The sequence below is a fragment of the Gekko japonicus genome, unplaced genomic scaffold (genome assembly GCF_001447785.1).
Source record: "Gekko japonicus isolate JY-2015 unplaced genomic scaffold, Gekko_japonicus_V1.1 scaffold1527, whole genome shotgun sequence".
Taxonomy (NCBI): domain Eukaryota; kingdom Metazoa; phylum Chordata; class Lepidosauria; order Squamata; family Gekkonidae; genus Gekko; species Gekko japonicus.
This window is the reverse complement of record NW_015161997.1, coordinates 208,949-223,152: the sequence shown is the minus strand read 5'-3', so window position 1 is coordinate 223,152 and position 14,204 is coordinate 208,949. Positions and strand designations below refer to the sequence as shown.

Below are 14,204 nucleotides of genomic sequence, written 5' to 3'. Positions count from 1 at the left end.
TTTCGCACATACTACTGCCAAGACAAGTCTCCCCCATCCTATAATTCTGCTTTTGATTTTTCCTACCTAAATGCAGAACTTTACATTGAAATTCATATTGTTTTAGCCCAGTTTTCCAGCCTGTCAAGATGATCCTGTATCCTGACTCTGTCCTCTACCATATTTGTTTTTTCGCACATACTACTGCCAAGACAAGTCTCCCCCATCCTATAATTCTGCTTTTGATTTTTCCTACCTAAATGCAGAACTTTACATTGAAATTCATATTGTTTTAGCCCAGTTTTCCAGCCTGTCAAGATGATCCTGTATCCTGACTCTGTCCTCTACCATATTTGCTACCCCTCCCAATTTAGTATCATCTGCAAATTTAATAAGCATTCCCTCTATTCCTTTATCCAAATCATTGATAAAGATGTTGAACAAAACAGGTCCCAGGACAGATTCTTGAGGCACTCCACTTGTCACTCCTCTCCAAGATGATGAGGAACCCTTCACAAGCACTCTTTGGGTGCGATCTGTCAACCAGTTACAGATCCACCGAACAGTCACAGGATCCAAACCAGATCGTACCAATTTGACAACAAGATTACGTGGAACCTTATCAAAGCCTTACTGAAATCAAGATAAACTATGTCTACAGCATTACCCCGATCCAGCAAAGCAATAACTTTCTCAAAAAAAGAGATAAGGTTAGTCTGACATGACTTGTTCTTGAGAAACCCATGCTGGCTCTTAGTAATCACAGCTGTCCTTTCTAAATGCTCAAGGACAGTCTGTTTGATTATTTGTTCTAAAACCTTCCCAGGTATAGACATCAAGCTGACGGGCTGCTAGTTACCTGGATCCTCCTTTCTCCCTTTCTTGAAAACTAGGATCTGGGAGACCCAGGTTCAAATCTCCCCTCTGCCATGAATAGTCTGCTGGGCCACTTACTCGCCCTTGACTTAACTTATCTCACCGGGTTGCGTTGTAAGGATGAAATGGAGAAGAAAAGTGCAAAGAAAAGTGGAGTATAAATACCTATTAAGTATATGGGAGGGACTTGACAGCAGCACATGTGAAAGGGATCTGGGTGTTCTGGTTGATCACAAGCTAAACATGAGCCTGCAGTGCGATGTGGCTGTGAAGAAAGCTAATGCAATCTTCGGATGCATTAACAGAAGCCTTGTGTCCAGATCAAGGGAGGTGGTAGTTCCGCTCTATTCTGCTATGGTCAGGCCTCACCTGGAGTCCTGTGTCCAGTTTTGGGCACCACATTTTAGGAAGGATGTTGACAAGCTCCAGCGTGTCCAGAAGAGGGCAACCAGGATGGTGAGGGGGTTGGAATCCAAGTCTTATGAGGAAAGGCTGAAAGAGTTGGGTATGTTTAGCCTGGGAAAGAGAAGGCTTAGAGGGGACATGATTGCAGTTTTCAAGTATTTGAAGGGCTGTCATGTAGAAGAGGGAGCAGATCTATTCTCTCTTGCTCCGGATTGCAAGACTAGATCTAATGGGTAGAAATTACAAGGGAGTCGATACCGGCTAAATATCAGGAGAAACTTCCTAACTGTAAGAGTGGTTGAGCAGTGGAACAGTCTGCCTCGGGAGGTGGTGGATGCTCCTTCGCTGGATGTTTTTCAAGCGGAGGCTGTAGGACCCCCTTTCGGGTATGTTGTAGGGCTATCTTTCAGCGATGCTCCTGCAGAGTGCAGGGGGTTGGACTAGATGACCTGCAAGGTCCCTTCCAACTCTAACATCCTATGATTCTATGCACAGTTCTCCAAAAACCAGTCAAGAATGCTTCTTTCATAATTCCTGAAATCTGCTGAAACCCATAGGACGAATCAGTTAAGGTAACGTGTGATTTACCTTGTCAAAAGACTTGCCAATGGCATTTTCCAGTGATAGATCCTCCACTTCCAGGGCAGGGTTACAATGCTTTAATTCTTTCAAACAAGCATTCAGGATGTCCAGTATTGAACTCTGGATGGCGCGCATGGCTGGGGTCATGTTCACATGTAATTCCACCACTTCTGGCTTGTGTTGCTCTAAAAAGGAGTGCACTGCAACATGAAACCTGGGGTGAGGGCAGTGGGAGAGAGACATTATGGAGCGCTTTTAAGATGCTGTGCATAAATCCACACGGCCAGGGGGGTCTCCTTTTCAACAAACTGCAAAAAGGCAGCCTTATTTCTATGAAGATGCCGCCTTTCTATCACCTTGCATTGATAAAAGCAGAACAGCTCTCAAAACAGCGCGACCCCACAAGGACAGCGTGGAATTCTGAGGCAATGCTGGACTAGTCACACAGCTTGCTGTGATTCAGTTAACCTATCCTACCTTGCAGGGCTGTTGTGAGGATAAAAAGGGAAAGGGAGAATCGTTTAGATAGCCCTGAGTTCCTAGGAGGATGTGCAGAATAAAAAGGGCTAGATAGATCAGAGAACATCTGTCAGGCAGTTGACTTTGACAGCCAGAAAGCATCGACCCGCTAAGGGGCTTTGTGGGATAGCAGTATAACAGCCCCATCCAATGAAGGGAGTGTAGTTTGTGTTCAAAGATGTCTCCTGAACTATCTGCAATGCCCCATTTATATGGGATGTTCCCCAGTAATGAAAGTTCCAGGTCTCACTGGCCACAGAGCACAAAGCTAGAAATGCTCTGCTAATCCAAAACAAAGGAATGAGCACAAGAGATGCTCTTTCCGGCTCAGCATGGCATATGCAAAAAGAGACTGCACAGAACAGCATAGTACCCGAGGCCACTGCTTTCCCTCACCTGCACTCTTCAAACGGTGCACAGAAAACTTCCAAATCACATGTTGTTTGCCTTGCCCCTTCAGTATGGTTTGGTGCCCAACCTCCTGATCAGATTTTATCAAATGATTTTTTAAAAAAACATAATAAACCTAGTTTTTCCCCCCCACTTGAAAAACTGTTCTCAGGAGGGCGGGAAGATGGCTTCATAACTGACAGAAGGGCCAGCCAATTGGCACCAATGCTCCCTCTAAGCTGTGGAGTCTTGTGAGCAAGAATTCTACTTTGTGAGCTACTGGCATTACAGCCGTAAGTGAGCGATTTGGCTACTGCTTAAATCAGTGTGCTCTGGAGCCATCCTCCCTGAGCTAAAACAAAAATGCGTGATCCGGAGGCTAAAAACCTGTGAGCTAGCTCACACTAACTCAGCTTAGGGGGAACGCTGATTGCTACTGCACAACGTTGCTTCACCAGCAAATCTGAATGGATTTTCCCTGAGCTCCATTTGAATGGCTGGGGAACAGAAGATTGTATGTCTGACCAAAACTTTATTATTTAAATTATTTTAATGCCAACTCTCAATGGCAAACTTGCACAGCAGGGGACAGTAAAACAACAACAAATCACTTTCAGTTCGCCTACGTTTCCCCAGCAAACTCAGTGCTAACATTACGTTTACTCAGGGCTATTTTGGGGCAGGAACGCACAGGAACGGAGTTCTGGCTGGCTCCCAAGTTGGCCACGCCCAGCAGGAACTCATTAGCATAACAGGCCCCACCCAACAGCAGAAACCCATTAGGATTGGCTACATTAGGTGTGTGTGGCCTAACATGCAAAGGAGTTCCTGCTACCAAAAAAGGCCCTGGGTTTTGACAGCAAACAAGGTAAACAGAATAACAAGCAAAAGGTGGGTGTGGCTGGATGGCCACACTTCTGGTAACATGTGGGTGCGGCCTAATGTGGTAATGAGCTGTGCTGTCAGGGGTGTGGCCCAATATGCTAATGAGTTCCTGCTGTTGGGCGTGGCCTATTATGCTAATGAGTTCCTGCTGGGCTTTTCCTACAAAAAGAGCTCTGCGTTTACTTGAGACACATTCATTGTCATCTAATGTTCTTGGTTCTCAGCATCTGCCAGTCCCAGGTATACTGCCTCTGATTGGGGAAGTTCTGCATGCGCCTGGCAAAGCTACGACGCATCCTCTGCAGATCTAATTTAATTAAGGAGGGACCATGGCTCAGCACTGGGACATCTGCTTGGCACGCAGAGGGTCCCAGGTTCAATCGCCGGCATCTCCAGTCCAATGGATCAGGTAGTCGGTGATGTGGGAAAACCTCTGCCTGAGACCCTGGAGAGCCACTGCCCGTCTGAGTAGACGATGCTGATTGTGATGGACCGACGGTTTGATTCAGTAGAAGTCAGCTTCATGTGTTCGTGTGCTTAATTAACTTGTTCGAAGTGCCAAAGGGCATGGCTCACCTTGGCCACAGGTAAAGCTTCCTGACAAAGAGATTCCTCATCGCTCTTTCCACGTGACAAAACCCAGTGTTAAAGGAAACAGCATTGTCGGAGAAGGCTTTGATGAACCCTTCCTTGTTTTTCTGCCGATAGAGCCGCAAGATAAAGGCCTCTTGGCAAGACTCGATGATCCGGTGGGCTTTGTACACAATGATGCCTGGAAAGACATGGAACGGGACACAGAATAATCAGGGTCGCAGAAGAAACAAAGAGATATGGCATAGAGCCCATCATCTTCTGAGGCATACTCTAAGAGTTAAACATGTTTTGCAAGTTAAAAAGCTGGGCAAATCAAGGCATTCCTTCAATCATGGAATCGGGCAGGTGGGCTAACGGCTTTCTTTCTTCCCTGCCTACCAAATTGTGCCAGTGAAATGCTGCCACAATTTTAGACACATTAATTGAATCTGAAAGGGGAAATGGCAGGAGACTCCAAACAACATTTATTTATAAAGAGAACTTCTTTCCGAGATGTGGTCAGAGCATCAAAGAAGACCTGCAGGATTAAACCCAAGGTCTATTAGTCCAGCCAGTCCTTCTGAGAATTAGAGATGTCCAGAAGTCCATAAAAGCATGGCATGAGCAGTGTTCCCTCTAAGCTGAGTCAGTGTGAGCCAGCTCACAGATTTTTAGCCTCTGGCTCACACATTTTTGTCTCAGCTCGGGAAGGATGGCTCCAGGGCAAACTGATTGATGCAGCAGCCCAATCGCTCGCTCACAACTTTAATGCCGGTAGCTCCCAAAGCAGAATTTTTGCTCACAAGACTCCATAGCTTAGAGGGAGCATTGGGCATGAGTGCAATGGCCTCCCTGGTTGGTTGGGACCCAGCAACCAGTATTCAGAGGTACACTGCCTCTGAACCTGGAGGTTCCACTGAGCTATTCAGCCTTGGTTGCCTTGACTGTGAAATATTCTCACCACAGAAGCACATCTGGCACCTAGTTTTAGGCACCAGACAAAAATGTTTGCATTTGCTCAGGCATTTTGCGGATTCCCCCTCCCACAATTACACCTCATTTTTATGCACTGGTTTTACTGCTTTCCTGTGTTTTTAAAACAGGTGCTTTCCCCTGCTTTATCTTTCAGTGGCTGCCATTTCTGATGCTTTTTCAGCATTTTAAGACACCTCTTCCTGCTCCCTCCTCACTAAGACTCAGTGAGAAATAAAATAAGCAAATAAATACATCCGAAGCAGCCAGCTGTCAGAAAATACATGGAATACACCTTTACACATTTGGATATAAAAGAAAATAGATATAAGAGACTTCAGGGCATAATGCTGATTTTAAAGACCATCCCGGCTAAGCTTGCCTACTGGGTAACTCCCGGACAACAGCATCGCAGTTGAGTAGGAGTTTTTTATTATTTTATTTATTTATTGCATTTTTACCCCGCCCTCCCCGTGAACGGGCTTTTAAAGAAGTGTCACACCAAGAGGAGCAGGCACGACCCACACACAACCCAGAAACAATGCAGGGCTCTACCATTACTGTGGCCCTTCCTCAAGTGAATGTTCCATTTGGGCCTTGTGTCACAGTGGCCTCTAGTGGCAATCCAGACCAAACAGCCACAACATTCCTGTCGTCCATTTATAACATTGGTTTTGACAAACGTCCCGTCAGGAGGCAACAGTGGTGGCCAGTGTTCCCTCTAAGCTGAGTGAGTGTGAGCGAGCTCACAGTTTTTTAGCCTCCAGCTCACAGATTTTTGTTCTGAGCTCAGGAAGGACGGCTCCGGAGCAGACTCATTGATGCAGCAGCCAAATCGCTTGCCCACAACTTTAATGCCGGTAGCTTACAAAGTAGGATTTTTGCTCACAAGATTCCACAGCTTAGAGGGAACATTGATGGTGGCCCCCCTGACTGCCAGTTCCTCTGGGGGGGGGATAGTATGCCCCCCTCACCCAGGGCAGCTGCTAAGGTCCCTGCTAGGGCCCTGCCCTCCACCTGGCTGGGGGCTGGAGGATGGACGGACAGGCAGCGTGCCCCTCTGGAGCCCCTGGGGCTGCCAGGCCTGCGAGACACCGGCCACATCACCAGGTTGCACCACAACACACAGGCCCTTAAAACCTCCGCACGCTTTGCAGCTGAGCATCAGACTGGGAGCCAAGAAGGGCTAGTGGACGTCTTCCGGCCTCCGCCCACCTTGCAGCCCGTGGGCAGTGGGGGGACTGGGAGGTGGGAAAAGCCGCACTGAGACGGCAGCTGTAAGCCCTGCCCCCCTCGCAGCTGATCAGAGGGTTTGGGGTGGGGCGCCAGGGGCAGCCCAACTCTGAACCTGGAGGTTCCACTGAGCTATTCAGCCTTGGTTGCCTTGACTGTGAAATATTCTCACCACAGAAGCACATCTGGCACCTAGTTTTAGGCACCAGACAAAAATGTTTGCATTTGCTCAGGCATTTTGCGGATTCCCCCTCCCACAATTACACCTCATTTTTATGCACTGGTTTTACTGCTTTCCTGTGTTTTTAAAACAGGTGCTTTCCCCTGCTTTATCTTTCAGTGGCTGCCATTTCTGATGCTTTTTCAGCATTTTAAGACACCTCTTCCTGCTCCCTCCTCACTAAGACTCAGTGAGAAATAAAATAAGCAAATAAATACATCCGAAGCAGCCAGCTGTCAGAAAATACATGGAATACACCTTTACACATTTGGATATAAAAGAAAATAGATATAAGAGACTTCAGGGCATAATGCTGATTTTAAAGACCATCCCGGCTAAGCTTGCCTACTGGGTAACTCCCGGACAACAGCATCGCAGTTGAGTAGGAGTTTTTTATTATTTTATTTATTTATTGCATTTTTACCCCGCCCTCCCCGTGAACGGGCTTTTAAAGAAGTGTCACACCAAGAGGAGCAGGCACGACCCACACACAACCCAGAAACAATGCAGGGCTCTACCATTACTGTGGCCCTTCCTCAAGTGAATGTTCCATTTGGGCCTTGTGTCACAGTGGCCTCTAGTGGCAATCCAGACCAAACAGCCACAACATTCCTGTCGTCCATTTATAACATTGGTTTTGACAAACGTCCCGTCAGGAGGCAACAGTGGTGGCCACTGGCCAGTGTTCCCTCTAAGCTGAGTGAGTGTGAGCGAGCTCACAGTTTTTTAGCCTCCAGCTCACAGATTTTTGTTCTGAGCTCAGGAAGGACGGCTCCGGAGCAGACTCATTGATGCAGCAGCCAAATCGCTTGCCCACAACTTTAATGCCGGTAGCTTACAAAGTAGGATTTTTGCTCACAAGATTCCACAGCTTAGAGGGAACATTGGTGGTGGCCCCCCTTACTGCCAGTTCCTCTGGGGGGGGGATAGTATGCCCCCCTCACCCAGGGCAGCTGCTAAGGTCCCTGCTAGGGCCCTGCCCTCCACCTGGCTGGGGGCTGGAGGATGGACGGACAGGCAGCGTGCCCCTCTGGAGCCCCTGCGAGACACCGGCCACATCACCAGGTTGCACCACAACACACAGGCTCTTAAAACCTCCACACATTTTGCAGCTGAGCATCAGGCTGGGAGCCAAGAAGGGCTAGTGAATGTCTTCCGGCCTCCACCCACCTTGCAGCACGTGGGCAGTAGGGGGACTGGGAGGTGGGAAAAGCTGCACTGAGACGGCAGCTGTAAGCCCTGCCCCCCTCGCAGCTGATCAGAGGGTTTGGGGTGGGGCGCCAGGGGCAGCCCAAGACCAGTCTTTTGCTCAAGAGGTGGGGCTAGGCAACAGCATCCAGGACTGGGCGCTTGCAAATTAGCTCCTGCCGGCCCACAGGTGTCTTGCCTTCCACAAGTGGAAGGGGAGTCTCAGGGCTCCCGCAAAGCTGGCTGGGCCGCCTTTATAACTAAAAAGGGCTCAGCTGTTAGGAGACTGGCTCGTCTCTTCTGGAGATCAAGAGAAACCAGCAGGATCCCGGCACTGACCTAATCCCCCCTCACTACCAAGTACTGGCTCAGCCGACCGTGACTTCGGGCCAGACGGAGGCTGGGGTCAAGCAATGGGATATTAAATAGTTTCTGTTTCTGGGTTTTGCTGCAGACCAATGAGGCTACCTTTATTTTTATTTTTTTAACCACCCTCATCAGGGTACAGTGCCATCGGTGGGTGATAGAAAAGTACAAGGGGCAGCAGTATGACAATATCAGTACATAAAACAATTACTGCCGTAATCGTTGGGTGATATGCAGCCACGGATGGAGATGTTAGAGAGCGCCCAGGAAACAGACGGGAACATCTCCGCTGCACCTCTGCCCTACTTCTCTCTCCAGTTGCTTTCTTGCAGTTGCAGTCTGCCAAGAGCACCGTGCACCTCGGTACACCCGTATGGAATTTTAACCTAAAGTTGTACCAGAGACGGAATGTTAACTCCTGCGAGTCCTTTGGGCTGAAGAGTAGAATACAAAGGAAGCCTGCGTGCAGTGTGGATGAGCTCGCACAGAAGGGGCAACTGTCGGATTTCTCAGACAGAAAGCATCCCAAATTAGCACTGGGCCATCCGCTGGCAAGCTTCTTACCAGTGATAAGATCAGAAGGAATTCTGCCTGTCAGAAAATCCACCACGAGGATCCGGCTCGTGGCAAATATGATGCCTCCTTGCATGTACACTTCATATCGGCTGTTGCTGGGGATTTCATTTGTAATGCGCCGAGGAAGTTGAGCCACGTTATATGTCCTCAACTGGTCAATAAAGAACTCCTGAATCAAAGAATACAAATCAGAATAAACACAAATGCAACCCAATGTGCCCAGAAACAACCAGCATGAAGACAGGCAGACAAGCAGTGAAACAGCTACAATGAAAAACCACCAATGGCCTCTCGTGAACCTAAACACATTTACTAGAGTGTAAACTCCAGAGATGGCAAAGGATGAGATGGTTAGACAGTGTGATCGATGCAACGAACATGAAATTGAGCCAACTTCAGAGGACGGCGGAAGACAGGAAGGCCTGGCGGGATCTGGTCCATGGGGTCGCGGAGAGTCGGACTCGACTGTGCGACTGAACAACAAAAAAACTCCAGAGAACATTTAAGACTGACTTCTGAGTAAACAGGCTTTGGATCACACACTCCTTATGAAATCAGGCCCCCAAGAGTGAGCAAGCCTCAGACAGCCCCATCTGTGACCAGTTAAAATCACTACCTACATGCCTCTAGCCCTACTGCACCACGAGGGGGGGAGAACAACGGAAACATCCATTTCTATAGTTTGCGCTGTTAGAACATTTGCACCTCACCTTTCTGTCCATTTTGGTTCCAAAGGCAGATGTTCGTGTTCAACAACGATTCTTCAGGGGGCAAGCGACAAATTTCTGCTGTCGGGTACTTACTGCATGCATTGTAATGCAATGGAACAGTCTACTCCCCCCCGCATACCGATATTTTTGTGAAGTGGTTTAGTCTCACAGGGTTTTGCTGGGTTCTGTTAATCAAAACTGCAGGTGCTCCCTTTCCATTTCCCGCTAATAAATGGATGTTGTTCTGAGCACATCGTTCTCTGCTGGTGAGCCCGAGAGAAGGAACCTGAGTGAGTTCCCTATTTCTGGCTTGCAAATAAAAGGCAACATCACTTCAGCAGCGTTCCAAGCTTTCCCAGAGCAACTGGGGGCAGAGAGGACTTTAGGCAGCACCTTCTCTCCCCTTGCAGTGGCTTCTGATACTCAACGCATGAAAATACCTTTATACAACTCACCATTCATGAGAATAAGATCGAGCCCCCCCCCAAAAAAAGAATGGCACACAGCAAACAGTAATCCAGTCTCATGTTAAGGAGTTGGCTAATGTGATCTCCTCCTGCCAACCTAGCAGTTCGAAAGCAAGAAATTGCAAGTAGATAAATAGGGACCGCTTCGGTGGAAAGGGAACAGCGTTCCGTGCGCCTTGGCATTTAGTCATGCCGGCCACATGACCACGGAAACGTCTTCGGACAGCGCTGGCTCTTCGGCTTTGAAACGGAGATGAGCACCGCAACCCTAGAGTAGTGTTCGACTGGCTTTCGAGCAAGGGAACCCTTACCTTTTAATGTGATCTCAAGGGTATCACTGAATGGATGCCTGGAATTTGTGCATTGTATGCATGGGTCATAAACAGAGCTCGCTAAAATTGCTTTGTCCAGAGTTCTGTATTATGTCTGAATATGGTACTTGTGGGCTTCAAGTGGGTTTGAAGCTCAACATCAAAAAAACTAAGATCATGGCATCCGGCCCCATCACTCCTTGGAAAATAGAAGGGGAAGTCGTCGAAGTTGTGACAGACTTCACGTTCCTGGGATCCCAGATCACCACAGACTGTGACTGCAGCCATGAAATTAAAAGACGCCTGCTCCTTGGGAGGAAAGCGATGGCGAACCTAAACAGCATGATAAAAAGTAGAGACATCACCCTGCCAACCAAAGTCCACATGGTCAAAGCAATGGTATTCCCAGTAGTCATGTATGGCTGCGAGAGTTGGACTATAAGGAAGGCCGAGCGCCGAAGAATAGATTCTTTTAAACTATGGTGCTGGAGAAGACTCTTGAGAGTCCCTTGGACTGCAAGGAGATCAAATCAGTCAATCCTAAAAGAAATCAACCCTGACTGTTCCCTGGAAGGCCAGATAATGAAACTGAAGCTCAAATACTTTGGCCACCAAATGAGAAGGGAGCCCTCACTGGAGAAGACCCTGATGCTGGGAAAGATTGAAGGTCAAAGAAGACGGGGACGGCAAAGGATGAGATGGTTAGACAGTGTCATAGATGCAACGAACATGAAATTGAGCCAACTTCAGAGGACGGCGGAAGACAGGAGGGCCTGGCGGGAGCTGGTCCATGGGGTCGCAAAGAGTCGGACTCGACTGTGCGACTGAACAACAAGTGGTACTTGTGCAGCACTTGAAATAGCTGCACACTTGGTAGTAAAACAAAGTTTGAGTCCAGTGGGGCACTTTTAAAGACCAACAAGGTTTTACTCATGGTATAAGCTTCTGTGTGCAGGCACACTGCCTCAGATACAGTGAATGAAACCTTCATTGGTCTTAAAGGTGCCCCCTGGACTCAGACTTTGTTCTACTGCTCGGCTACCCCGCCTGAATCTAACTTGGTAGCAAAAGTTATGCACCACTGATCCATGTAATGTTTCAAAACAAGAGAACTACAATTTAACGAATAACAATACTTACATTTTTAAAAAGCTTCCCGCAATGATGAGTGTTGGAAAGGAGAAATGTTGCAATTTATTTTTTAATTTATTTACTTACTTCATTTATAGCCCCTCTTTCACATCCCGGCTCCAAGCAAACAAAAAAACAAAAAAACGAGAGAAGCTCAGAGCAGGGTCTCCCCTCCTCTCCCCTCCCGATCTCCTTCTCACCTCCTCTGCAGGGCTGGTGTTCAGAACCAAGACCAAGCCGGTTGGCACACAATAGAGACGGAGGAAGCGCAGGAGGAGACGGTCAATGCCCAGCCCCCGGGCACAGATCACCAGCCCGTCCTGGTGGAAAAGATCCAGGAAGATTTGAGTCTCATGCTCCAGCGACACTGACGGCGACGTCGCCATGACGAGGAGGGGCGCTGTCAAGAACCGGCGGTGCCAACACGCATGCGCGAGAAAAATGGGTAAGCTCGCCTCCACCGCGATTTCAGCCTCCACCGCTGTCAAGGGCGGTGAGCTGCTCTACGCATGCGCAAAAAAGGGAAACCTGCCTTTTCCGGCCTTTCTTTCGCTCTTGGACCTTGCGCGCGCGTGTGTACACATTCTCGGGCTCAACGTTCCGCGCACGCGCAGAAGTTTCTCCGAGACTAAAGTGTAAGGTTCGCACGGGGGGCGGGGTGGCGAAGTGAGGGGGGGGGGGGGGGCAGAGAGCGGATCGCGCCAACCTTGCAGTGTAGATCAGACTGTAAAGGGTTTGAGCACCACTTGAGACAACTGCATCCAAATAAGGAAGGCACCCATCCTGCTGATTTTCAGGGAACTTCGTAAAGTTACCATCCTCAGTGGGAGGGAATTTGGAGGAGACTAATTTTTAGGCCTTGGTTCGTTCTGTATTTGGCTGTTTGTCTTATTTTTTAATTTTTTCTTGTTTGAGCCTATCCGTGTTTTGAGTATTTTGAGGAGACTAATTTGTAGGCCTTGGTTCGTTCTGTATTTGGCTGTCTTATTTTTTAATTTTTTCTTGTTTGAGCCTATCCGTGTTTTGAGTATTTTCTCTTTGTAAGCCAAGCCACACTGGACCCTCTTTGGAAGGAAAAAGGTGATACAGTCCTTTTAATAAATAATACATCAAAATAGTATTGCAGTGCAGTCCAGTACTATCGTTAAAGAGGAGGGGGCTGCAAGCGAGTCACAATAACCCTGCAGTGTATTCCACACTACAGATCTAGGGGAGGGCAGCTGAGCAATACAAGGGCTGCAGTCGATGGGACTGACAGTAGACTACAACAGTCCTGCAGTGTTCACAACCAGCCTCCAAAGCCTCACATGGACTGGAAATCTTTTATTAACACCTGAGATGCACTAGCTGGAAATGCCAAACATTGAACTGGGATATTCTGCATACAGAGAGTGCCATCTGCTGCTGATCTATGGCACCTTCTCCCTCCAGGCCTTTCCCTTCAAAACAGGGGTTACATTAAAAACCAACCAACCAAGAAAGGGTGCCTGGGTCCTAAAGCGATGAAACCAACTGCTAAAGAGAGAATTTGTCCATGAAAGAAGGTGACATTACCAAGTGTTGCTTGTAACAGACTTTTTTGTAAGGATGCCGGCCCCTTTGAAAGAATGGAATCTGAGTTGCCTCCCAGCAATGCATGGCAAATGACTTCATAAGCAAAATGAAGCCCTTGAAAACTTTCTGCAACCGGTGGGACATGAGAAGATTAATTCTTCCCGAAAGGCAAATAGTTTCTGTGGTATATACATTTTTGATGCAGATGACTTAGGGGCTTTCTGGATTTGCTGATGCAGGCATTACTCTGGCACATTCATAAAGGGTAGCTCTCTATGCTTGCATTTTGAGGAATTCTGTTGTGATATTTATTTATTCATTTATTTATTCCATTTATACCCCACAAACAGGCTCAGGGCGGCTTACACAGTTGGTAAAAGGTAAAGGTTCCCTTGCTCGAAAGCCAGTCGAATCCAACTCCAGGGTTGTGGTGCTCATCTCCATTTCAAAGCGGAAGAGCCAGCGCTGTCTGAAGACATTTCCGTGGTCGTGTGGCCGGCATGAATAAACACCAAGGCGCACGGAACGCTGTCACCTTCCCACTTAAGTGGTCCCTATTTATCTACTTGCAATTTTTTGCTTTCGAACTGCTAGGTTGGCAGGAGCTGGAACTAGAGACGGGAGCTCACTCCGTCATGCAGCACACTTGGGTCTCGAACTGCTGAACTACCGACCCTCCACAGCCTGCAGTTCAGCGTCTTAACCACTTGAGCCACCACAGCTCCACACAGTTGGTACAATACCAATAAAACCACATAAAACCGTGTTAAAACAATTTAAATGCAATTTGTCATAAAACATAGGTGCTCATAATCCTTCATTCATTAATTGCGATGGCAGACTGTAGATATTGCTGTGGACAGTGCAGCTCATAATCTTCTTAACCAGGCGATGGTATGGCCGGATGTTGAGCCAAGGGCCGGGCTCATTGATGGTATTGGTCAGGGCGGCTCCTAGTCAAAAGCCTGGTGGAAGAGCTCTGTCTTACAGGCCCTGCAGAACTGTAAAAGGTCCCACAGGGCCCTGATCTCTTCCAGGAGCTCATTCCACCAGCTAGGAGCCGCCACTGAAAAGGCCCTGGCCCTGGCGGCAGCGAGCCTGACATCTTTAGGGCCCAGGACGGTCAGTCGATTCTGTGACCCCAACTGCAGTGCTCTCTGGGTATATATGGGGAAAAGTGGTCCCTCAGGTATGTCGGACCCTGGCCATATAGGGCTTTAAAGGTAAGCACCAGCACCTTGAAGCCAATTCGGTATGCTATTGGCAG

The 14,204-nt window shown here is 48.1% G+C and overlaps 1 protein-coding gene across 1 annotated transcript in view; it reads right to left on the bottom strand.

Moving 5' to 3' along the window:
* The window catches only part of ERCC4 (excision repair cross-complementation group 4), a 35,542-nt gene extending 23,773 nt beyond the window's left edge, over nt 1-11,769 (bottom strand). The window contains exons 1-4 of the mRNA XM_015405426.1: nt 11,584-11,769; nt 8,753-8,933; nt 4,213-4,408; nt 1,866-2,056 (exon numbers count right to left, since the gene is read on the bottom strand). Of these exons, the coding sequence (XP_015260912.1) occupies nt 1,866-2,056; nt 4,213-4,408; nt 8,753-8,933; nt 11,584-11,769 (754 nt within the window). The remainder of the gene's footprint in view (nt 1-1,865; nt 2,057-4,212; nt 4,409-8,752; nt 8,934-11,583) is intronic.
* Nucleotides 11,770-14,204: the final 2,435 nt, after the last annotated feature.